The sequence below is a fragment of the Balaenoptera acutorostrata genome, chromosome 3 (assembly GCF_949987535.1).
Source record: "Balaenoptera acutorostrata chromosome 3, mBalAcu1.1, whole genome shotgun sequence".
Taxonomy (NCBI): Eukaryota; Metazoa; Chordata; class Mammalia; order Artiodactyla; family Balaenopteridae; genus Balaenoptera; species Balaenoptera acutorostrata.
The window spans coordinates 69967711-69994346 of NC_080066.1; the positions used below are offsets into that span (position 1 = coordinate 69967711).

Here is a 26636-nt window from a genome sequence, read left to right on the forward strand (position 1 = left end):
TTTTCAGACTAAACGGTTCACTACAAGACTTCATAAATCCAAGGAATGATATTTTAAATATTTGAACCATGCCCTTAGCCATTGTTGAGTTCTTCCTTTACCATGATCAACTTCATGAGAGCAAGAGGTCTATTGATTTTCATGTAATACAAGAAAATATTACATTTGCTTAATTGTTACACAGTGAGCACATCAGACAAGAAATCAAGGCTCTATTTAATGCTGCAAGCAGCAGAGAATTACAGAGATCAATAGGGTAGTTTGTCAAAGATGTTCTCCAAGGAGACTTACCTATCACCATATGGACAAGAAGTCACTCCGATTGTAGCTATTGAAAAACAGGTAAGCACAGTCAGCAGTACAAATTATCAGAAATCAAACAGGCCAGTGTGAAAAGAAGTGCAACTCTACGGAAAAGCTGTATTTATGGTCTGATAAAAGCCATTTTATCAGCCTTGTGTTGGGACCAAACCTTTACAGCAAGTATTGACAAGATCAGGAGCAATGAATGAGCAGTATTTGACTTAAAACTTATGAGCTATAGTTATTTAACTTTGCCCATTACAGAGGAAATCAGTTCTAGCCTTCCTTGCAAAATGCTAATAGTCAGTTTTATTATTAATGAAGCTTAATGTAACACTATCTCCTTTGTGTAAGCCATTCATTTAACTAGTGTCAAGTATATTCTTCTGGACTAAATATATTGGCATAAGTACTTCTTTGATTAAAAGGTTATTTAGAATTGCTGTTAGACAAGTGAACACTACAAATGTTTGAAGAACAGTTCACTCTCTGTAGCTCACTTAAAATGACTACCTTTAACGAAGCCAGTTTGTGTCACTTCATTATTCCAGTGCTTTCACCTCAATCACTTCCACTCACTTTCCCTACTGATTTGCCAGAAGTAGGCACCCAAATGTTGGTTAGATTGAATTCTATAAAATATTTTGCTACAAAACTGTGTAAACGTTGCAGAGCATCAGCAACACATTAACATAAAATGATATATAATGCATGTTTGTAATTACGGGAGAGATCATAAATCTTAAAACACCCATTGGTTTAGAAATTAAATAGTTCTACTTAGCTCTCCCTGAATTACTCCAAATTTCTGAAATTTACCATTCGTCTGGGTATTCTGTAACTACCCCCAAGGATAAATTTTTTTTAATGACTTTGCTTTCAAAAATGCAATTAACCTAATAAAATTCTAATGCAAAACCGCCATCAGGTCTTTAAAATTTCAGCCCACTTCCCATTGCCAATAAGTCTATGGATACGTACCATTTTAGCTAGTTGCTTTTTTAAACAGTTACCAAATTTATTTTTTCTGGGTCTTTCTAGATTTTAATTGTTCTTACAGCTTTATCAGCATGCTATTTTAACTTTTAATAAGTCTTAATTGCATTCTTCTTGCTGCATTTACATTACCTGGAGTTGTTATTACATTTTTAAAAAAGTAGTATGGTATTGGATTCTTTAGGTAATAAGAAGTTTCAACATTACACCCACACCTCTCATACAGGTAAATGGCACAAGGGCTGTAAATCATTTCCATTTAAAATCCTGACAGTTGAATGGTTTAAATTTCAGATTGCAGTTAGAATTCTCATCAACTTTGGATTTGCCAATGATATTATATTATTTTTATCATATATCCTAAAATTCTCTACTTCTTTGCCCAATGTTAAAGATTTTTTCCCCTTCCTTCTTTGTGGGGTATCTATATTTTCAAAGAGTTGATTTAAATTGTTAATACATAACTACAGAATCTATAAGTTACAATCATTTTTTATCTCTTGTTTAACCTAGTTATACGAAAAAATTGGTATAAGCATTATGCGTTTGTAGCTCCCATTGGCTAAACAGAGTATGCAATATATAACAATGTATTAATATGAAAAGCTTTGCCTCTTGAGGGCAATGATTCATCTTAAAGAACCAGACACCGTAGAAAGAAAAAGGTGTTTGCAAAGTTTTATTTTAAGGAATCAAAAATAAATATTGCACATACACATGAGAAAATCGACTGGTATTTTTGTCCTCCAATGCACACTTTCAGTACATAGCACCTTCATCTTCTTTATTTAGAAAATAAACTGTTATTGGTCCATAACTGGTGTGCACAGTCTCTGTGACTCTAGCAAAAAACCAGGAGCCAAGTCCATATAATAAAGTTGGAATACCTAGAAAACAAATGAATATGTTACTTGTGAAATCAATACCTATTAATCATGTACTCATATATTTGTCATGGTATAAATCACATAGCACTGTTCAGCAACATCAAGAAATTATAAAGTTACAAAAATATGAGTAAACACTGACTCAGCCTAAGAGGTCAATTTCATCTATGTTTGTGGAACATAGTAACAATTGTGTAAGCCTAGAGATTTTAAAAACTATAGATAAGGCTGATGTAAACTGTAATTCAAAGTACCTGGGCGTCCCTGGTGGCGCAGTGGTTAAGAATCTGCCTGCCAATGCAGGGGACATGGGTTCGAGCCCTGGTCTGGGAAGATCCCACATGCCGTGGAGCAACTAGGCCTGTGAGCCACAACTACTGAGCCTGCGCGTCTGGAGCCTGTGCTCCGCAACAAGAGAGGCTGCGATAGTGAGAGGCCCGCGCACCGCGATGAAGAGTGGCCCCCGCTTGCCCCAACTAGAGAAAGCCCTCGCACAGAAACGAAGACCCAACACAGCCAAAAATAAATAAATTAATTAATTAAAAAACCCAAAGTACTTTACAAACATTAATTCATTACCTCCAAATAATTATGAAGTAATTCTATATTCTTTTCACAAATAATCAAACAGAGAAGTGTCATTAACTTAGTTGTAGATGCTCCTGATTATTGGCCTTGAGCTTAAATTACTAGGTCATCTTTATTGTGCTTTAAGTTGGACAGTAATACCTATGGCTAAAATAATTTCTTGTACAACTTAAAAGAAACTGGGTCAAGAAGCTGTCTTCAAAATCTAAGGCAAAACCTAACTCTAAGGAAGATTTTAGTATAATAACAAACATGAGAAACAATCCCATTAATATTTTTACAACTGATTTGAAAATCTTGCTTCAACCTATTTGAAATAGGTATATAGTAGACTGCAGTAACATATTTCTTCTTTGGAATATTTCCATTTGCGATTAGTTGCCATTTGTGATACATGAAACTAAATATATACTAGCCAGAGATATGGATTAAGCACTCATATGCACATGACACTAAGCTGGACACAAAGCAAACTTTCACAATTCCTATTTTTTGTAAGGCACTTATTTAAAATCCATGACTATTATTAACATATTAAAAACATGTATAAAACCACAGGCACATGAATCAATAACAAATATCGTATAGTGTGCACAAATATTAATTTTATTGTTCCTGGGTATGAGTTGGACAGAAAATAACAATTTAAAAGAAGAGCTGTACATTTGGAAAATCACTTTTTTTCTAGATAATAGGGAAATCAACACATGCTCAGGACTAATCATATTGTTACATTTTTTTCTTACTTTTCTGCAAGAGTGTATTTGCTGTGTTATGTTCTCTTTGAGTGTATAAGTTCATTGGACTACTTTGTGCTTATTCCCTGAAGCTGCATTCCAGCCACTGTGATGCCAAAGATTAATCAGGAGAAGCATCACTAGTTGGCAATGAGAGAGGCAAAAATGCCCATTCAGACCGGCACCTCTCTATCTTTAGGAATATACTGGGTCACAGCTTGTTACATCACAGGGTTCCCTGGAATTCCTATGAAACTTTTCACAGTATATTGCCTTCTTTGCCTTGGTAATACCTCCCCCAAAATCTCTAAATGCCTCAAGGGAACGTCACAAAAAATTCACAAAAACTAGCATCATAAAGCTATTTATAAATCATTCAACCAAAAGGAAAAAAAAAAAGCAAGTAGTGGTGTGGAGTGGGGGAGTAGACAAGAGAACAAGAACAGGGCAGGCAGAAGCGAGTGGAGTAGAGGGAGCAGCTGAAATAAAAAATAAATTTAAAATATGGTATCACAACTTCAAAAGCTGAAAATGGAGTGAGAAAGAAAAACAGGCTCTAGAAATAATTATTAATTTTCCAAATATACTGATAGTAAAACACATAAAATATGACTTTTAAACCAATGCTAAGGACTTACAGTTAAGAAATGGCTGATGACACTGAAAGTTTTGTTTTACAGTATTTATCACAGTTTTCGGTTAAAATACTGATACTTTAAAAAAAATCACACAAATGGTCAATACTTTTTCAGCTAAAATGGAAGACTGATCAAGGATTACTAATTTAATAACTACATTATCTCTTATTAAGAAACAACTAGGAACCACTATCATTCATGCTATTTGATAGGGGGTGGAGATGTAATGTAGGAGTCAGAAATTCTCTAATTTTTTTTTTTTTTTATCCTGCAGTCTACTTATTTAATGCAGTCAGGCTAATACACTAAATGGGAAGATTAGCCACATATATAATTTACACACTAAAAAACCCCATAATTTTCTTTACAGCACAAATGCTGTAAAGTCTGTAAGGTTTGGTGAAAAATTAAATTTTTTCCAGACTGTCTGAAACATATCATAACATCAAAATGAATGTAAAAGTCAGTTCTTTGCACAATAATTCATTTTGAGTCAGCTGAACAGTAGGTAAACCACTGTCAAATTAAGCACTTTAAAAAAATTAGAACTTTGTAGCAAGTCTCCAATTACCCATTCATTCCAATGGTAAACTGTTTTTCTTAAATCTCAATCTACTTCCCAGCAGGATACCCAGACTGGTAAACCATCAGTAAAATGTCAGCTTCCATTGAAAAGGAAGGCAGAGGAGAAAGGGAACAAATGGGTAAAAGAGAAAGGGAACAAATGGGTAAAAGAGAAATATTTATTATTTACAAAATGGAAAAATGAATGACTTTGATAATTACTATTTGAAAGGGAAGAAGAGGAATAAAATTCTAAGTATTTTTAAATAGAATATGTACTTGATGATCCAGAGGGGCAACTGCACAACACAGAATAGGAAAAAAATCCTATTATCTAATTCCCTACCCTAAGACAAAAATACAAAATTAACATTATCAAATTGGTGAATACTCTTAAAATAAAAAGTCCAGAAAAAAAAATTCCCTTTATTAGTATAAGCCAATTTGTATTCAAGCATGCTTGAGCATAAAGTTTTCCTTTTTGTTTAACTTAAAACTCTTATTCTCTTTTAAACAGAATTTTTAGAATTTTCCAAAGACCATAAACACCATTAAATCACTATTCATCTTTCTCTTCCACATTAAAAAAAAACTACAGCTGTTGTTTCTTTCTTCAAAAGGTTTTACTACTTTTCTGTGTGAGAATGTTCTGGGCATCCTATTTTTCTTTGGATTTCTTTCTACCTAAAAAGAGAAGCCCCTAATCATTAAGCTGTTCTTAAAGTGTTAGGTTTTAAATGGTGAAAACTTTTTAAAAAAAGGCGTTGGGCTCATGGTTTACCTATAACCCTCCAGTTATGCTTTTCCTAACCTATTACTACATTTGGGAAGAATGATTTTTTTTGATTCTGAAAATGCTAAAATAAACATATTCTTCTTGAATCTAGTCATCACTCCAGTCTCTCCAAATAATTTTGAATTGAATTTTCTGAGTCACTACACTCAACTTCTTTGCATCAACCTCAAAATTAGTAGGCATGCTCTATATAGTTCATCAGTCAAATAATAAGACATATTTTTAAAGGATTACACATTGCTGAATAATCTTCTCCTTAATGGACTGAACCCAAGACAGTCCCAGTGGAGCAATGGCTCCAAAATCCCATGACTGACATATGGCAGTTACTATAAGCAAAAATACACCTACCATATTTAAATTTAAGAAACTATCAGACTATATAGGAATAGTGCAGCTGCATAGGCGTTTAGCTTTAATTCTGGTTCAAAACACTGATTGGGTAACGTGGGTCAGCTTGCACATCTAGATTCTGAATTACTGAAATATGGATTAATTTGATATCAGCTATATTAATAGGTTCCAAACATCCTGAGGCCTATTTTTCACTGACCTAGAAAATATAAAAGATGCACTCATGTCAACGTTCACGCCCCTTCCGTCATTAACCAAAAGATAATAAACATCCAGCAAGAGTTAACACTCTCAGAGTTAGAATATTCCATGAAAACATACCAATATTAAAGAGATAGTCTTTTAAATATCTTTTAGGCCTAGCATCTGAAGAAGCTAACATCACTGGTGAAAACCTTTAGTGCTTTTAGTAAAACAAACTTGCTGGGGTTTCATATAAAGAGAACAAAGAAACTTTAAAAAAGTAGTTCCAGTTTTTATAATATGAACGCACCCACAAAGTGGTGTTCATGGGAACGAATCCTGCCATGCAATTAGGCATTTTTTAAAAACTTAAGAGCCACTTTCCAGCGGCCTACACCCTCCTTCTCACTGCCCAATATAGGGGTCCTTCTAGTTAAGAGCTGCAGGGTAGTGAGGATGGAATGCTCTCTCCCCGGGGTGATGCAGCGTGGTCCCTAAGTACAGGCCTGTCGATAAGCCCCACTTTCCGGGGGACGATTCAGGAGCAACAACTTAGCCCTGACAAGCACCTGCCGGGCGGGGGAACACAGAAGCCCAGGGCCAGGGCCGGGGCTGGAAGGCTGCAGAGTGGGTGGGACGCAGAGGCAGCGTCTGGGTAACGCCCCAGCACTGGGCGAAGCGTGGCGAGCGCGTGCGCCCGGGCGAGCCTGCGCGGGGCCGGAGCAGGGCTCCCAGGGCGGGCGCGGTTTGACCTAGGGCCGGGGGCTCGGCCTCGGAGCCAGAGCGTTTGTCAGCGTGCTTTGCAAACAGTGGGGCCATCGTCGGCGGGACATGCTTCACCGGCCCGGGCCACTCACCGAGGTTGATGACCTTGAGCGCCGTGAAGAACTGGTCCTGCCGGGCCAGATCGTGCCAGGGGGCCTTGGAGCAGTGGTACTTGATGAAGGGGAAGCAGCCGGTGCGCAGGACGTGGTAGTTGGCGCCCTGCACGGGCCAGTTGAAGTGCGAGAGGCCGAACTGGTCGTTGCGGACGGCGCTGTAGGGCACGCAGAAAGAGGTCCAGTGCGGCAGGCGCCGCTGCACCAGGTGGCGCGTCAGCACCTCCGAGGCGCGGGGCTTCGGGCGGGAGGCGGCGCCCGAGGCCCAGGGCCGGCACAGCAGCAGCCAGAGCACGGCCTCATGGGCCCTCCGCACGGCCTCCATGACCAGCTTTGCCCGCGTACCCCACCCACTGGCCGCCGTAGGGGCGCGCGCCGCTGGGGGCGGGGCCGAAGGAGCGCGCGCGGTCGCTCGTTCCCCGGGCGTGCGGCGGGGACGCCCAAAGGGCGCCGCGCGAGTGTGCGAGACCCCCCCGGGCGCGGCGGTGCGTGCGCACAGAAGTCCCGCGGCTTCCTAGGGAGAGTGGAGCGGGGCGCGGGCGGGCGGTCAGGGTCGCCCTCGCTGAGGAGGTAGTGAAAACGTGACCGAGGATCTCGTGTACGCATTAATAACCCTGAGGAGGGTTGAGGGCGGGCTTCGCGAGTATTATCAGTTTAGGTATGAGGAAAATTAAGCTTTAAAACAAATAACTTAACCACCCTACTGAGTGGCAAAACTTACACCCGTATCTCTCTTCCAAGCCCCAGGCTCAAGTGCAATCCTTGGTTGGTGGTGTTGAGGAAACCCTTGAGAAGGTGTCCTCAGGGAAGCGAGTTAAAAGTCAAGTCCCCAGATTTGCAGTGGCTGGTAAAGTCGGGGAGCACTTTTGTATTCAGATCCCCGCTGTTGTGTTGTTTAAAATAAGTCCCAGATATTTCAACAGAAGAAGTTTATTTCTTAGAAAGTCCCACGTCTCTCCGTGCAGTGTGCACCACCACCTCCCTCCTAACAGCCTGGTGAACGCCAGACCAGGAGTCTTTTAGTTTTAAACCGTAATAATCCTGTCACTCATTATCAAATCTCGTACTTTAGGAAAACCTTTTCTCAAATTTTGCAGCCTCTTGAGGTAGTAACTTACATACATCTGCTTTTTAAAGAAGCATTTCCTCTTACAATTCCTAAATTCATGTTTGGAGAAACCATACATAAATAAGATGTGTCTGGAAAGTACTGTATGTAAATGAGATACTTATGTGTAAACGCCATATAACAGTTACTATTATTGTTGAAGACTCATGTAGGATATGAGTAGGATAGCGTAGGATAATGTAGGATAGTGTAGCTAGCTCTTACATTCTCTAATTTTTATTGATTCCTACAACAAGCAATGATTGAGCACCCATAGCCATGTGCCAAATCTTGTAGGGTTAAGTCATTTCAGGGGCCTTGTAGTCATGTAAATAATTTAAACTTTATAGGATTCCCTATTAAATTATGAAAGATTTTAGGGGGAAGCACGATGTAGTTAGATTTGCACAGAAATGGCTGAAGGGAGGCTAAGACAAGAGTCAGGGAGGTGATTCAATACTGTGATTTCAAATTAAATTTTAAAAAGCACTGGAGTCCTTTTTCAAACAAAATCTGTCATAGAACCCCAACCTATGAAAACTTGTGTTTTATTACTAAACATTTATAAGTGCAAAATTTTAACATTAACTTTAAAGGTAAGTTTTTAAAATGAGGCTAGTTTGTTGTTGTCTTGGGTTTTTATTTTGCTTGTTTTGTTTTTAGCAGAAAAGGAATTTATTGGAAGGAAATTGGATAGCTAAAATAATAAATAGGACGTCTGCAGAACCAAGCTTAGAAATGGGAAGGAATCAAGAGAGACTGGCCGGCGAAGACATAGGTAAGACCAACAGGAATTAGTATGGTTGGGATGCCGTGGCTGGCCCCATGCCACTGGACTTTTGACCCTGCTGGCTTTTTTTGTTTGCTTGGTTTGGTTTTTCTTTAATCTTTTTTTAAGTTGATTTTTGTTTTCTTAATTTTTTGGCTGCGTCAGGTCTTAGTTGCGGCCTGCGGGATCTTTGTTGAGGCATGCAGGATCTTGTTGTTGCGGCACGTGGGCTTCTCTCTAGTTATGACCGTGTGGGTTTTCTCTCTCTAGTTGTGGCGCATGGGCTCCAGAGTGCATGGGCTCTGTAGTTTGTGGCCCACGGGCTGTCTCATTGAGGCATGCGAGCTCAGTAGTTGTGGTGTGCGGTATTAGTTGCCCCTGCGGCATGTGGGATCTTAGTTCCCCGACCAGAGATCAAACCCGTGTCCCCTGCATTGGAAGACAGATTCTTTACCACTGGACCACCAGGGAAGTCCCAATCCTGCTGTTTCATGCTCAAAAATTTTTGAAGTTGGGGGCTATTGATGACAGTTGCTGCTATAGCAGCCTCAGGACAGTTTATTTCTTATTCCTTTGTTTTGGTTGCATACTATCAAGAAAATCCTGATCCCTTGGGAGAAGTGGATACAGATAAGAGTGGTTTTTAAATGATTCATCTTGAAATCTTGGGCATGTGCTTCAGTTAGAGATGGCAGGAGGAGATTAATTCTGAGATCTACACTGAAATGACTTAACCTCAAATTAATGCATGGGCAGTTTGCAATATGTTAAAAAAAAATGGACATTATCTCTCTTTTGGCAATATAAAAATCTATTTTTAAAAAAATGAAATTTGAATCAAACATGTGGGGAACCTCTGAATTCTGTCTGAGAAGCCCTAGGTTCTGTAGCATATAATGTAAAAACTACTGATAAAGAGAGCCAGATATTTACATAGGTTTCACTGCGTTGTCTCTTGAAGGCTTGGGAAAAGGCTGAAGGATTTCTGTTGGAAGACGCTGTCTTGGAAAAACCTCAGCAGTGATGAGGGTTTCTCTAATCAAAGGCTCTTTGATTATCTCTCTTTTCTACTCTAAGGTAAGAAGTTCTTCCAAAGATTTCTGATAGATGTTGGACCACACCCAGGTTTTCAAGAGTGTTTGAATGAAATATTACCCTAACCTAAAGATACAGAGCTGGAGAACATGACATCTAGATATCTCTTCTAACTTTAAGATTATATGATACTCCTTCCATAGTTGAAATAAGATAATTTCTCAAAAAACCTACAACTCAGATCAGATGCTTGATTTTCTTTTCAGTTCTAATTCTTCATGGTCATGAAACGAAGGGGCTTAGAAGTTGGCATTCAAAAGCCTGAGTCAGTGTTCAAAAATATTGTGTCCAGTAATTAAGAATTAAATGCATTAAATACACGAATACTTAGTTTTCCACAAAGCATGGAGAAATGGCATATCCCTTAGAAGGAATCCCTTAAAAATAACTATCAATAGTGCTACCGTGTACAGCTTTTAACATGTGCATGGGTGTATCATGCTGCTCCTAGAAAGAAGGGAATTTGTTTTGTTTAAAGGCACCTAGGACCTTGTAGATGTTCAGAACATGTTAAAAATGAGTTCTACAAAGTTGATAGTTTGGAATATATTAAAATTAAAATTTTCTGTTCATTAAAAGGCACTATTAAGAGAGTGAAAATGTAATCCAAAGAGTGGGAGAAGTATCTGAAATACATATATCTGACAAAGCATTTGGTATCTAGAACAAATCGTTAAAAAAAGACAATCCAATAGAAAGGTGGACAAAATATTTGAATGGACTCTTCACAAAGGAGAACATCCAGATGTTTAATAATGTGAAAAAGTGCTTCGTTTCACTAATCGTATGAGAAATGGGAATTAAAATATATATTACCTTATATATTACACACCCACTAGAGTGGCTAAAGTAGAAAAGAAAGTACTAAGCGTTAGTGAGGATATGCAGCAGTTAGAACTTTTATGCATGGCTGGCAACCACTTTGGAAAATTTTTTGGCAGTTTAAATTAAAGCTGAATACATGCATACCTTATGACCCAGCCATACCACTCCTAGGTATATATTTATATTAGTGTGCTCAGGCTGCCATAACAAAATACCACAGACTGGGTTTAGCCAACCACAGAAATTTCTTACAGTCCTGGGGACTAGGGTGTCCAAGATCAGGTGCCAGCCAGTTGGGTTCCTGGTGAGAGTTCTCTTCTTGGCTTGTATTTTCTTCTTGCTGTATCCTCCCATGGTAGACAGAGCTAGCTCTGTGTCTAACTCTTTCTTTTCTAATGAGGGCACTAGCCCTATTATGAGTCCCACCTTTAGGACTTCATTTAACCCCTATCACCTCCTCCTGCATGAGGCCCTATCTCCAAATACAGTCACTTTGGGTATTAGGGCTTCAGCATATTCAGCATATTTTGAGGGGACACAAACATTCAGTCCTTAGCAATTCCCAACAGAAATTGTGTGCATATGTTTTTCAAAAGACACGCACTAGAATATTCATAGCAGCACTACTCATATATGTAATACTTAACCAGGAAATTACTCAAATGCCTAGCAGTAGTAGAGCAGATACACAAATTGTGGCGTATTCACACAATGGAATACTACACAGCAACAAGAAAGAATGCTCTACAGTCACACACAACATGCATGGATCTCACAAACATGAGGAAGAGTGGACGAATGCAGACACTAAAGAATGTACTGTACGATTTCATTTACATAAAGTATAGAAACTGGCCTAAACTCATCTATGCTGTTAGAAGGGGGATAGTGATCACTCTTGGAGCGGAGAGGCAGTTACTAGGAGGAGTATGAGGTGACTTCTGGGGGACTGGGATTATTCTCTCTTTTTAAAAACATTCTTTTATTTCTATAGTTCTTTTTTTTAAAGCAATTTTTTAAGAGTGGTTTTAGACTCACAGCAAAATTAAGAGGAAGGTACAGATATTTCTCATAAATCCCCTGCCCCACACATGAATAGCCTCCCCCATTATCAGCATCCCCCACCAGAGTGGTGCATTTGTTATAATTGATGAACCTATGGATTATTCTCTTTCTTGTTCTAGATTCTAGTTAAATGGGTGTATTCAGTTTGTAAAGTACTGAATACATATGATATGTGCCCTTTTCTGCATGTATATTATACTTCAATAAAAAGTTTGAAAAAAACAATGAGTTCTGCAGGTAGTATTACATAATAACACATCCTATTATTCACATTTATTAAGAAATTGTATAGAGAACATATATAGTGGACATGACTGAAACATGACCTTGTACATATATAGCATCTTTTTTCTCATGTTGTTTTTACAACCTTACTGTGAGATCCTGATTTGCTCAAATATTTCTAATAGTGTGATTTAAAAGAAAATAGGGTAGGCATGTAGATTTTAATTCACTGCTGTTCTCAGAAGGAGAATTAAGGGCAAGATACTAGGTGCATATGTCAGCATGTTGGTAAAAGATAAAGGAATTATTTAAAAGGGATAGAAATATTTACAATTAGGATTTCATTTACAATTTCCAGTTTGAAGCTTTAGGATTTTTGGTTCAAGAAAAGGAGGACCATGGAGTTGCTGCTGCCCCAATTCATATTCCAGCATGTTTTGGAACTTAAAAACAGATACTTCAAAGAACCACCATCCTGAGTCTCCTAGGAACCCAAATCTGCTTAATGGCTCAGTGCCCTCTAAGCTCAGCTCAGCACCAGAGGAAGTGGCATGAGTTCCCCCTATAGCTGGAAGAATAATCCTTCATTCTCCCTATTCCCATCAGTGGCAAACAGTGCTTGCTGCTCCATACCTGTATCCTTGTGTGTGCCCTGGCAAGGACAATATACATTGGCTTTATGCAAAATTATCCTCATAGAAGTACTGAGTTATATGGCAGAAGTCATTAGGAAAGGAAGGAACTGCTGTATTCTTATCTAGATCTTTTTGAGTCCTTCTGTGGAACTGATTGATGTTCTGAAAGCCCCCAAGCAGTCGGCTGGCAGCTGGGGCTGCTGTTACAAAGAGTGGCAAGAAGAATTACTCTGGTAAAACATTTTATTGTGAACAAAGTGGGTGCAGAAATCTCATCCAGAAGCATCTTGTGTCTAAACTACTCTCAAGTTCTCCCTGCCACTGGAATGTAAATTTTCTAAGGCCAGAGGTTTATGTCTGTTTTATTAACCTTTGTGATCCCAGCACCTAGTAACTTGGCATATGGTAGGTACTCTATTTGTTGAATAAGTGGGAAAAAAAGTGGGTACAGTGAGTACAATTAGTGTGTTTGAGGGATGTTGGAGAAAGGAAATCATAATACTCAGGGTCAGTGGTTTTAATTTTAATTTCGATAGTTGGAGAAATTAAACTACAGAATAGGAAAGAAACTTATCCAAGATCATATACCAGAAACAAGAATCAAAATTCTGGCCTCCCAGCTTTCAGTGAGCTTTTCATTAGGAAACATTTCTATGCTATTCTGACATGGATGCTAGAATCCAGTAGCAAGGAGACATATTTGTGACTTTTTGAAACCAGCTAATGATTTATGCTGGTAGATAACACAATCCATTTCCTGGGCATGTTTTCAATGTTACAATCTTAATAATATGTAGTCAGTGTTTGGGGAAGCATTTGAAAACATGGCCAAGTAAATTCACCTTGTCATATGGGTCATAATTATGGTCTCAGCTTCATAAAGTGAGCCTTGTTTTACTAACAGATTCATTCATGAATAGCATATAACATTTTTGTAGCAGAAATCATATTTTCATATCAAATTCCTAAGATATTTTGGCTTTGCTGCTGATCTTCAACCGACAGTGACTCTTAGCACTTTAGCTGTGAGTCTTTATGCCCCCTCCCCAGTCTCACTGTCAAGTAGTTAATGATCTATAAACAAATACTGAGATGCCCTAAGGGGGCTCTCCATTTAAAGGGGCCTTGAATCATTTTATAATAGAAATACAGTAGTCCACCCACTGATTTATGATTTGTCAGTTTAGGTTTTTGAAGTGGCATTCCACTGGTATTTTCAGATGGGAAAATTTTTTAGTTTACTGTACAAAAGCATTAAATTTTATCCAGTTTTTCCCTTCAGGAGAAAACTTCAAAAATGTGAATCTACATTTGCAGTTTCCATTGTATGAAATACTTTTTTATTTGTGTATGCATACTTGTGCACATTTCAGTTTCTTAAGCTAAAAGTGGCCACAGAGGGCAATAATGTCAATGTAATAGTACTCACCAGTTACTGAGTATTAATTTCATGCTAGGTAGTTTCCACCTATTGTTTCATTGAAACAACACTCCAGAGCAGGGTTTCATTCTTCTCATCTTCAGGCTGAGGAAACTGAGTGTCAGAAGTCAGAGGTTAAAATAAGCTGCCCCCAGTTGCAGGGCAGGCAGGTGGTAGAGCTGGGATTCAAACCTATTGGGCTGGCCAAAAAGTGCCTTCGGTTTTTAAGTAAAAATAGACACATTTTTTGTTTTCACCAAGAACTTTATTGAACAACGTAATCAACCTTTTGTTCCACTACCTTCTGCATTTTTCAGGCAACTTCATAATTCCATCTTCCCAAAAATTTTTATCTTTTTGAGGTGCCTTTTACAGTCTTCCAGGGAATTGAAAATTTTTCCATTAAGAGAATTTTGTAAAGACTGAAATAAATGGAAATCCGAAGGTGCAGTGTCTGGTGAATATGGCAGATGAATCAGAACTTCCCAGCCAAGCTGTAACAGTTTTTGTCTGGTCATCAAAGAAACATGCGGTCTTGCGTTATCCTGATGGCAGATTATGCATTTTCTGTTGACTATTCTGGATGCTTTTCATTGAGTGCTGCTTTCAGTTGGTCTAATTGGGAGCAGTACTTGTTGGAATGAATGGTTTGGTTTTCCGGAAGGAGCTCATAATAGAGGACTCCCTTCCAATCCCACCATACATACATATAACATCACCTTCCTTGGATGAAGACCCGCGTTTGGTGTGTTTGGTGGTGGTTCATCTCGCTTGCCCCACAATCTCTTCCTTTCCACATTATTGTACAGTATCCACTTTTCATCATCCATCACAATTTGTTTTAAAAATGGAACGTTTTCATTACGTTTAAGTAGATAATCACATGCAGAAATACAGTCAAGAAGGTTTTTTTTGCTTAACTTACGTGGAACCCAAACATCAAAGCAATGAACATAACCAAGCTGGTGCAAATGATTTTCAGCGCTTGATCTGGATATTTTGAGTATGTCCGCTATCTCCCGCATGGTATAACGTTGATTGTTCTCAATTAATGTCTCAATTTGATCGCTATCAACTTCAACTGGTCTACCGCCTGACCGTGGAGCATTGTCCAGTGAGAAATCTCCAGCACAAAACTTGGCAAACTACTTTTGACATGTTCGATCAGTCACAGCACCTTCTCCTTCTCCATACACTGCACAAATCTTTTTTTGCGTTTCAGTTGCAATTTTACCTTTCTTGAAATAGTAAAGCATAATATGCTGAAAATGTTGCTTTCTTTCTTCTATCTTCAATATTTAAATGGCTACGCAAAAATTCATGAATTTTTAAAAAACTAATTAATTTATTTATTTGGTTGCACCAGGCGGGCTCCTTAGTTGTGGCATGCATGTGGGATCTAGTTCCCTGACCAGGGATCAAACCCAGACCCCCTGCATTGGGAGCATGGAGTCTTAACCACTGTGCCACCAGGGAAGTCCCCCAAATTCACCAATTTTGATAAGTTGTTTTTAAATGCATGCTGATATGACAGCTGTCACAATACAGTCTAACAAAATGGTTTCAAATGAAGTTAAAGACAACAAGGCGCTACTAGAGCCATCTTATGAAAAAAACCCAAACGAACATGTTGGCCAACCCAGTGCATTGATAGGACTCAAAACCCCATGTTTGACCATAGTTAAAAAGAGCCATCTGATTCTAGACTCAAATGTAAAAGTTGCTGACACAATTTAACATCCTTTAGATGTTACACAATTAGTAAGGAAACAGGAAATAGCATTCTAGATCCAAACTGTGGCCCATCTACCCCAGGAGTCTGTCTGGCTCAAGGGAAATTTGGGGGCATACATGATGACTCTCAAAAAAAAAAATGATTTTTCACAACGGAATCACTTGCAAAATTTGTTGTAAAACAACTGTTTCTATGCATATTGAAAGTACTTTTATCTTTAAAACTGAAAGGCATGCAATAAGGAGTAATAAGGAGTTTGGGTACCACCAACAAAGATCCCAACTGTAAGCAAGTTATCAAGCTCTAAAACTTGGATTTTATTCGGGGAACCTGAATGAAGAGTATGTAGGAATTCTTTGGACTGCTTTTATAGGTCAAAAATTTTATTCACATTAAAAAGTTTAGTTTTGAAAACTGGGTTTTTAATGGAGAGTGAATCTGGCCATAGTTTGGACAGGTATGAGAAATGCTGCTGCTGTGGGTAATAGGCACATTTAGTCCAAGCCAGCACTTCAGTGAACCACATCTGTGGTTCAGCTCTTTCTTTTTATTCCTTCTTGCTATTTCGAATAAAGCAAGATGTTAAAGCTAACTACATGCTCTATTAATTATATGAAGGTGAACTTGAGTCATATTTGTTACTGAAGATGATTAATAATTACCAGTTCTGCACATGTTTCTAGTGCATTTCAGTAAATAAACAGGGTACATTGTTGGGTAGTAATTGATTAATTAGCACATTCATCCTACACAGCTCGATGGTCTAAGGATGCTGAGTTTGAGATATTGCTCATAATTATTGCAAGAAACAAATCTGTTCCATTTCTCAGTTTATTCTTCTGTATGCTGAGATTTTTTTTTTCTAAATCGAATGTTTAATGGTTCAAAACCTTATAGGTTTTATTCAGATAAATCAACTCATGAAAAATTGCTAGTCATAATCTCAGAATCTTGTTTTTGTGTGAACTAGGGTGAAAACTTTTACAAGGCTAATTTTAACATTAGATCTTGCTGTTAAACTGGATCAAGTACTGTAAATATAGGGCACTTTCCCCACCATGCAGGAAATGCTCATTGAGCACCTATGCGCAACAGGGGCACTGGAATCTCATTTGCTTCCCAACCACATCAAATAAGCTCAGGATTGCAAGTGTCATCGGGTTGGCACTTCGCAGCACCAAGCAAATATACTGTGTAATCTTCAGAGAGGTGCAACAGCGTGTATTGGTCACCATTTTAACTATGCAGCAATTCAGGATTTTTTTTTTCTAATTTATTGACCCAGCATGTGGTTGAGAGAGAATGTAGTTGAGAGAGTGTTGGACAGGGAGTCAGGAGTCCTGGGTTCTACTCTATCTGTATTTTTTCTTGAAGAAGCTCTGTGACTCTGGGCATATCATTACTCCCTTCTCTAAGCATGGATCACTCATCTGTAAAATGAAGGCTTCTACCAGGGATGATGAGGTACAGTGAGGAGCCCAGACTGCAGAGATAGATAGACCTACGTTTGAATCTGGGCTCCCTATTACTGTTTTTTATGATTTTAGGGAAATTATGTAACCTCTCTGAGTTTCTGCTCTGTTTGCTTGAGTTTATTGTAAGGACCAAATGATATATGAAAATAGTTTGTGAACTATAAATTACCATGTGAATATAAGGCATTGTTACTATTATTAACTATCTTAACTGGTTGTCATTAACATGATATGTGGAAGGATGCATCGAAATGCCCACGTGCTGGTCTAACAATAGAGGATTAGTAACATGCTTACGCCGTTATTAAAATGGCATTGGGTAAGAATTTCTGATGTGTCTTCATAATTTATTGCTAAGTGAAAAACACAGTCTGCAAAACAGTATGTCTGATGTAATCCTATTTAAAAAATTATATACACAAAGATATAATAGGAACTCAATATATATGTGATAAAAGAACAAATTATATATATATATTAACTGAGTGACTCTTTCTACTGATAGGTACTGTTCTAGGAGCTGGGCTATATCTTTATACTTACAGTCCTTTGGGTGAGACAGATAATTAAAAAATAGGCAAATCTATTATGTAATACCACATATTGTTAAGTGCTTTGGAGAAAAATAAAGGAGGGTAAGGTGTTAGAGAATAAGGGAGTGCTAATTAGGAAGGGTGGTCAGGAAGGGCCCCTCTGGTCTACTGACAGTTGAGCAGAGACTGAATGCAGTGAGTGAGCCCCAGAAATTTCTGGGAGAAGAGTGTGCCAGGCAGAAGTTAGAAATGTAGAGGCCCTAGGCAGGAGTAATAGCAGATACACCCCAAATCCTTAACAGTAGTTAATCTCCAGGTGGTGAAATAATTTTTGATTTTTTAGTTTCTTCCCTGTGCTTTTCTGTTTTTCAAAAGGTTTTTGTTTTGTTTTGTTTCACTTATTCGTTTTTTTGAAGAAGCTATGTGATCCTATTTGGTTTTTCTTTTTATCATGAGTATGTGTTTTTGTAATTAGAAAAATTAAAATCCAGATATACTGAAAGACAAAGTCATCTTAAGAAAAATGCTCATAAGTACTTTTAAAAGCTTACATCATCTATAATTTTCTGTTTTCATGGTTTTAGTGCCAAGAATCTATGAGTTGGTAGTGAGAATGAAGGAAGCAAAGGGATTTCTGCCCTGGCAATGAAATTTAAAGATGTGTTTTAGCTATAACAATTAGTGTGGGCTTTATGGAGGGATATAGAATCATCCTACTTTCAGCTCCCTGTTCAGGCCTTGCTGCAGGGATGTCAGAATACTTCGGAGAAAGGCAGTGCCTGCCCACTTTTAGATGTGGCCTAGGAAACAGTGCATTTTGGGAGGTGTTTAAAAATATAGGATTAAAGCTGCCCATTTATGCAGCCTGAGGGAGGACATCTGCTACATAGCAAACTGGAATGTTACAAAATACATCTTCCATCTCTTTTTGAGTCCAGGTACAAATTAAAGTTCAGAGATAGAACTCTAGCTATTCATCCTGCACTGCAAAGCAGATATGAAAAGAAGACATGCTCTGGTTTATACAGGGACATTTAAAGCTTTTATTCACATTTCAGTCCCATCTATTTGCACCACGATCTTCTAGTACAGGAGGTACTCATTATATCAGTTTAGATAAAAATGTTTTCAAAATAAAATGTTTCCATTACTTTAGGTGATTTGCAATACCTAAGAGTTCAGTGCAAGAAAGTGAAAACCCCCCAAAATGAAAGACATGATTCCAGTCTAAAGAGCATGTTTGGCTTGCTGCTATTTTGTCAAAAAAATTTCCTCCAAGAGAAAACCATTGGCATTGCAAAGAACTATTTTAAATTATAAAATACTTTGTAACCATTTCAAATCACATCCCTTTTTTAAACTTCTTTTTAAAAATTTATTATTATTTATTTTCTTTTATTATTTTTTATTATTTTTTTCTTAGTTGTGGCATGCGGAATCTTCTTTGAGGCATGCGGGATCTTTCCTTGCGGCCCACAGTCTCTTTGTTGCGGTGCTCGGGCTTCTCTCTAGTTGTGGCACGCAGGCTCCAGAGTGCGTGGGCTCTGTAGTTTGTGGCACGTGGGCTCTCTCATTGAGGCGTGAGAGCTCAGTAGTTGTGGCTTGCAGGCTTAGTTGCCCCGAGGCATGTGGGATCTTAGTTCCCCGACCAGGGATCGAACCCAAGTCCCCTGCGTTGGAAAGCGGATTCCTTACCACTGGACCACCAGGGAAGTCCCAAAATCACATCCCTTTTCGATGGTAGATGGGGAAACTTAAGAGGCTGAACTAAGTTGCAAAATATTTTCATCCATTATTTCCAGTAGATGGAAGAGAAAGCTAGAAGAAAAAATCACCTTCTTGTGTGATACATCAAATGTTGCCCTTTTAATACTTTGATGATGGTGGCATAGAATCATAGAACATTAGAGCTAGGATTAAGCTTAAATATCAGTTCCACTTTCTTATTTTACATGCCAGAAAACCGAGAACTAGAGAGGAGAAATTATTGTCCATTAAAGAAAGAACTGGAACTGAAACTCATTAAGACATTTAAATCTAAAGCAGATGTTATATATATATTCCATACGCATTTAGAATAACTACAAATGCCACCTAATCACTATCTGTCTCTCCATTTAGAATAACTACAAATGCCACCTAATCACTATCTGTCCCTCCAAACCATTGCAGATGGCAGAAGCATTCACCCTTTTATGCATCTCTGTTTACATGAGTAGGTATCACACTAAAGTCATGGTCTGAATTCTAGAATACTAAGGGTATTAAGCTTAGAATACCCTACCATGGTGCTAGGGAACAGGCCATTACTGTCCGGTGACAGCTTTGGGAACTTGGAGCAGGGAGGTGGTTATGATATTCCCAGGTCATGTCCCTAAGTTCATTATCACTTTGGATAGCAGAACTTACAATGAAGAAATTCATATTTTGCTTTCCCAACCTCCCCAAAATTAGGTTTTTGTTTCACTTGCTCCAGTAATTAAAAACAGGTTCACTACAAGACAGAAAATAGAGAAAGAAAAAAATCCCACCATTAAGAAGTAAGCACTGGGCTTCCTGGGTGGCGCAGTGGTTGGGAGTCTGCCTGCCGGTGCAGGGGGTGCGGGTTCGGGCCCTGGTCTGGGAGGATCCCGCGTGGCGCGGAGCAGCTGGGCCCGTGGGCCGCAATTGCTGGGCCTGTGCGTCTGGAGCCTGTGCTCTGCAACAAGAGAGGCCGAGATGGTGAGAGGCCCGCGCACCGCGATGAGGGGTGGCCCCCGCTTGCCGCAGCTGGAGAGGGCCCTCGCACAGAAACGGAGACCCAACACAGCCATAAATAAATAAATAAATAAAAATTTAAAAATGAAAAAAAAAAAAAAAAAAAGTAAGCACTGTTAACATTTGGGGGGTTATCCTTACAGTCTTGTGTGTGTGCTTGTGTGTGTGTGTGTGTGTACATATATGTACACATTTTTAAAAAGTCATAATTTGGAGTCATAGTTTTCATGCTCTTTTAAAATATGCTGCTTTAATTCATAATAATTAAATATCATTTCATTTACTTCTAATGTAACATATTCTCCTAATACATGATTTTTTAAAAACAGTTTTTTGAGGTATAATTGACATTCAAACACTGTCCTTACTTAAGATGTACAACTTGATAAGTTTTGACATCCAAGAGACTATTTTCACAGTCAATATAGTGAAGCCCCAGAATTTCCTTCTGCCCCTTTGTAATCCTCCTGCTCCTCCCCTTCCCTACTATCCCACTTCCCACCCCTAAGCACTGTTGATCTGCTTTTTGTCACTGTAGTTTGTATTTTCTAGAATGCTATGTAAATGGATATGTACTTTTTTAATCTAAATATTTTCATTCAGCATAATTATATTGATTCATCCATGACTTTGAGTTTATCAACAGTTCACTCCTTCTCATTGCTAAGTAGTATTCCATTGTAGGATATCCCACAATTTGTTTATCCATCCACCTGTTGATGGATGTTTGGATTTTTTCCAGTTTTGGGCTGTTACAAATAAAGCTGCTGTGAACATTTGTGTACAAGTCTTTGTATATGCTTTCTTTTCTCTTGGGTAAATAAGTAGGAGTGGAGTGGCTGGATCATATATTAAGTGTAGGAATGATTTTTTTAATGGCTGTACAGAGGTCCTTTATATAGCTATTCATAATTTTTAAGTAATACTCTATTGTTGAACATTTAGACCTTTCTGATTTTTCACTATTGTTGCAAATGATATATAATTTTTTGCTTAGGAAGGTGGCTACAGATATTCAACTTGAGAAAAAAAAAACAAACAAAAAACACCCGAGATAATGAGTAGAAAGGTATTGTGAAGGAAACCTAGATAAAGAGAATGTTGTTAGATAATTTTGAGTTTTTCAGTGATTGCAAAGTAAGTATTTTGTGTCCTTTTCTGGGAAGCAAAGTGGCATGAGTCTGTAAATGAACCAAAATTTGAATTTAAATTTGAAGTTTATTTTGTTGTTTTGTTGTCAAGTTTATGGAACCATGATTTCATCATAACATTCCTTATGAGGCAACTGCAATAAACTTAGGTGTGGCCTTTTGTTTCTGGGAGCTATAATTAGCCATCTGGTATACTTTTTAACATTTTGTTAAATAAAAAGATCTTAAAATGTTGCATTTTACTCACTTCTCTTTCTCTCCATACATACATACACTCATACATATATATAATACATATGGTGACAAATGTGGAAGTGAACCAAAATGTTTACAGAACGGAAAAGAAATGCTTGGGGGGAAACCACCATCATAAACTGCCCTCCCAAACTAAAAAACACTTACACATAGATGCCAAAGCTGTATTTTTCTGTGCTACGTTTAGGGTCTTCTTATAACAAAACAAAAGTTGTTTTTACCAACAGATTTTTTTTTTTTAAATAAATTTATTTATTTATTTATTTATTTTTGGCTGTGTTGGGTCTTCGTTTCTGTGCGCAGGCTTTCTCCAGTTGCGGCAAGCGGGGGCCATTCTTCATCGCGGTGCGCGGGCTTCTCATTGTCGTGGCCTCTCTCGTTGTGGAGCACAGGCTCTAGACACGCAGGCTCAGTAGTTGCGGCTCACAGGCTTAGTTGCTCCGCGGCGTGTGGGGTCCTCCCAGACCAGGGCTCGAACCCGTGTCCCCTGCATTGGCAGGCAGATTCTTAACCACTGCACCACCAGGGAAGCCCTACCAACAGATTTTTAAACAGCAGGGACATGCTTACTATTTACTGTTTTGGTATCTTTCCCTCACTTACATAAATACCCCAGAAACCAGCAGTTTAAAACTAATAAAGCCAGGCCCCTCCATCAAGTGCAATAAAGTTTCACAACCATGAGTTAGACTGTTTGTTAGAGTGAAAAATAAACCTATATATGTAGTTATGAAAGGGCTTTCTTAGAAAGTGTATAATCACATTTCAAAGTTAGAACTTCCATTTGAAGTTGTAATGTAATAATACTACTTAAACATTTATGCAGAGTGCTTCATCTTTGAAAGACTTTCCCAACATTGGCCAATTAATCTCTACTGCTTCCCTAAGGAGCAGGTATTAACTATCTGCCATTTTTCTAGTTAGAAAATTGAGGAAGGTATGGCCATCTCAGAGAGAGGGAGGGCTGGGGAGACAAGTTTCTAGCCCTTACTATTCTGTGACTCTTTGGACTGTAACTCCTAATAGAATGCATCAGTTTTCTGTTCCACAGTGATGAAATCATTAATAAAACAAAGATGGAAATAGCAGCTCAGTCTGCCTCAGGCTTTTAGATACAGTCCTTAGCCTCCTGAGGCACACCTTTGGAAAGAATGGAATACAGAAAAGATACAGAAGAGCCACCGCACAGTCATTACATCCGCACTTGCAATGGATTAGACCAAACTTCTTCCAAGGAGAAAGGCAAAGTCAGATGCTTCCTCCCTCCCTGTAACCTCTACCCTCACATTATCCTGGCAACATAATTTCTAGTTTTCCAAATAAGATTTACTGTGATTAGCACATTTAAAGGGTTGAACAAATTTGCTATGCACATTAAAGCCAGAGGAACAGTAAAATGAAACTAATGAACATTTATACTTTTGGAAATATAATTAATGTATGCTTGAGAAATTCTGAAAGATAAACATTTAAATGTTAAAATACTTATCACCTTCCCCACAGGGACAGTGTTGGGAATTAATGAGATAACAAATGTAAAGTGCTTTGAGCTCTTTAGAAGAAAGGTGCCAGATGCATACAGATGATTAATTGTTAAAGCTATCAGATGATTACTAATATATTACTTAGGATAAAATACCTATTTTTATACTTGAAAAATAGGATGCTTGCAATTCTTAGGATGATATAGCTAAAGTAATGCTCCCCAAACTCCTCCCAGGTTACTCTACATCCTGTTGGAAGTCCTTTCTTAATCTTACCCAGTTTCTTGACCTAATACCCATCTTTTGAGTGAAACTATGGGGCATGATTTCCCAGCTTTCAAACTCTTTTGCACGTTCCCATCATCAGTCCTCCACCAAAGTCTTACAGATCCGTCACCATAGGAGAATTCCACTGATGCCACTTTCTCTTCTGATTTCTTTGATCATGCAGTTGTGATGCCTCACAATGCAGTCAGCTGCCCAAGTTTATGTTATTAGCAGGAAGCATGTATAAGTTAAACCATCCTTCTGTACTTTAAGCAACACACTAGAATTTGTTATAAAAGAGTAGGTCCCTTGCCTGATCTGGGACAAGTGACACTGAACTGTCTACTTTATACAATATGCTAGAGTTTGTGTTAAACTAGTTTAAATCCCAAGTAGATACTGAACTGTCTACTTTATACAATATGCTAGAATTTATGTTAAACTAGTTTAAATCCCAAATTTCATTTAGCTTGAGACATGGGGTGAGATACCCTCACTAAATCTCAGTTTTCTCGTATGTAAAGTGAGGACAGTAGTAGTATTTTCCCACATGGTGTTGTTGGAAAGATGCAATTAAAAAAAATGTATATAAAGCTTCTAGTACAGTACACACCTAGCCAGTAATAAGTGTTCAATAAAAGGTAAATGTAAGTCGATAGTGGAAGGTAGTTAAGTAGAAAGCACAGTTTGCCACTGAATATCATTTATTTGCTTTCTTTAAAAATCAATATAACATAGGTAATATGTAAAGGAAGATAATTATCATCATCCAATAATGTGCTCCTAAATGGTTAGTAGAGTTTGCTTCTCAAACCATCACAAACATTCAATATTAAACAATGGGTCATTTCTCATACAAAGATAGCTCTACTGTTAAACGTATGCTTCTCCTCAAAACTTCCCGAAAAAGGCCACATCATTTTCAAAAATCCTCTTATCAACAAAGGTTTCAGTTTCCCATTTAGAATAGTAAAAGCTCAGTCATTTATACTGATTAATTTATGTTTAGGATACATATACATGATTTGTTTTTCAAACTTACCTTAGTTTACCAATAGCACAGTATCTTTGCTATTCATATGTGCTAAAAGATAATGGACTATGCTTCTTTTCAAATGTTCTGTAATTAAAACATTTCACTAATTTAATCTGGTCCTCTGGCTTCTTTCACTTAATTACTTGAAGTGATTGTTCTATTATACCAATTTTTCTCCTTTGATTTTGAAGCCGTAGGTTTTTAGGTAGAGAACCTGACTCCCAATCACTTTCCAGTGAGACCTGAATCTGAATATAAGGCCTGAATTTGGAAACAGGCACTCTGTGGTGTATGTTAATGATAGAGGCAAAGAAGGAAAGTGCATTGTTTGAGAAGGCAATCATGTGGGTTAAAAAAAAAAAGTACCAGAGAGTGAACTCATTTTACTATTGCCAGCAGCTTGGGGCTCAAGAGTGCTAATCAAAATTCACATATAAAAACTTCCTTGATAGATTTAACAGTTTTGTACTATTAAGACGGGGATCTCACCATGTGAAAGATCCACTGCTGTGCTGAACAAAACAGAGACAGTTTTCTTTTAAAGTCCAGAGCAGATGAGAGCCATAAGGAGACAGAGGGTTTCATTTACTCTCAGGACACCATTGTGCCAGTGAACTAATGAGTCTCTTGGACCTTATGTTGCTCTGGCTTCAATTGAGGCGAGACTCTAATGGGCATGTAGTACTTCCTATCCGTCAAGTGTCTGGACAATGGGCCCCTCATATGGATTAGAGCGATCTGGCAAGAAAAAGAGGTCATCGTTTTACCTAGCACAGGCAGGAAACCTGGCTAATTAATGTATTTCCAACTATAGCAAAACAAAAGCCGACACATACACACACTAATGTTAATTTTATTGCAGAAACTCAGCCTATGGCTGAGGCATAGTTAACACATTATTGGAATTCCGTAGGTTATAAATACCCCTCTTTTCCCCAACACACTCAAATATTTTTAAAGATATAAAGGTCATTCTTTAAAACATCTCTGTGATGTTGGTGTTGTGACTTGCATATTTCCCCCTTCAGTAAAGCTGGATGATGTAGAAATACTTTGAACAATTACAAATGCTGAGAGTTAGTGTCAACATTGCATAATTTGAGCAATTTGCCCTTTGAAAGGTCCTGTTGAATTATGCTTGTAAAAATCCTACTGCTGTATTAAATGGAGAACTGGAGAATGTTTATTCAAGCTAGAGGGCTGAGTTTATTCAAGCTAAAGGGCTGAGTTACACTGTATCTTAAACTAAGAGCAGATACTGCCACCTAGATACATTCTGTTGCTTTATTTAACTAGATGTTGGCTTCCCTTACTTTTTGAAAAATGGCAACAACAGACAATAGTGGCTTGATACAATAAAAATACAATGAATGATAAAGGGTCACTTTAAAAATCCATATAAATGTAATTTTCTTGGGAAAAAAAGACATTTGCGTTTTGCCAAATAGTGATGATTAAACCTTTATTCAATTTTTTAAATGCAGAAGACAAATTACTATCAGAAACAGGAGGAGAAAACTTTATAAAACATTTATAATCCTGAAGTTTATAAAGAGGTAGATGCAGAAGTGATATTAGTAAGACTTGTAACTTTCCTGATAATTTCTTCCTGAGTTTGGGAAGAGGAAGAGATTGTTTAATGCTCTGAAATGATAACACAAACAGGTTTTGGTTTAATAAGTAAAATAAGATCACTTAAACAATTTTTTAAAAAGAGCATTACGTTACAATCTGTTCTGATACACCTCCTAGCAAACAAAGCAAACTAACTTTCCCTTCCTTTTATTCCTAATAGCAAAATGAATGTTGCCCCTTTTTTGGCTCTAGATTGGAATCCAAAATCAGTAATGTATTCCAGGACCATTCATTTATCAGGT

General features: G+C 38.0%; 1 protein-coding gene and 1 long non-coding RNA gene across 2 annotated transcripts; one reads left to right on the top strand and one right to left on the bottom strand.

Moving 5' to 3' along the window:
* Positions 1-1962: 1962 nt before the first annotated feature.
* On the bottom strand, positions 1963-7294 carry C3H15orf61 (chromosome 3 C15orf61 homolog). Its single transcript, XM_007166072.3, has 2 exons — positions 6904-7294; positions 1963-2186 (listed from the first exon to the last, which is right to left on the bottom strand). The coding sequence occupies exons 1-2, from the start codon at positions 7247-7249 to the stop codon at positions 2059-2061; spliced, it is 474 nt and encodes a 157-aa protein (XP_007166134.1). The 5' UTR covers positions 7250-7294; the 3' UTR covers positions 1963-2058.
* LOC130707628 (uncharacterized) lies at positions 6867-18083 on the top strand. The gene is made up of 4 exons (XR_009007596.1): positions 6867-7004; positions 8699-8810; positions 9763-9878; positions 14384-18083. It is a non-coding gene; the product is annotated as an uncharacterized LOC130707628 (long non-coding RNA).
* The last annotated feature ends 8553 nt before the right edge of the window (positions 18084-26636 follow it).

Excerpts from the sequence above, each read along its gene's own strand:
- C3H15orf61 (XM_007166072.3), bottom strand. The coding sequence starts at position 7,249 with ATGGAGGCCGTGCGGAGGGCCCATGAGGCCGTGCTCTGGCTGCTGCTG. Across the intron at positions 2,187-6,903 it reads GCTCAAGGTCATCAACCTCG|GTATTCCAACTTTATTATAT; the intron begins GTGAGTGGCCCG and ends TTTGTTTTCTAG.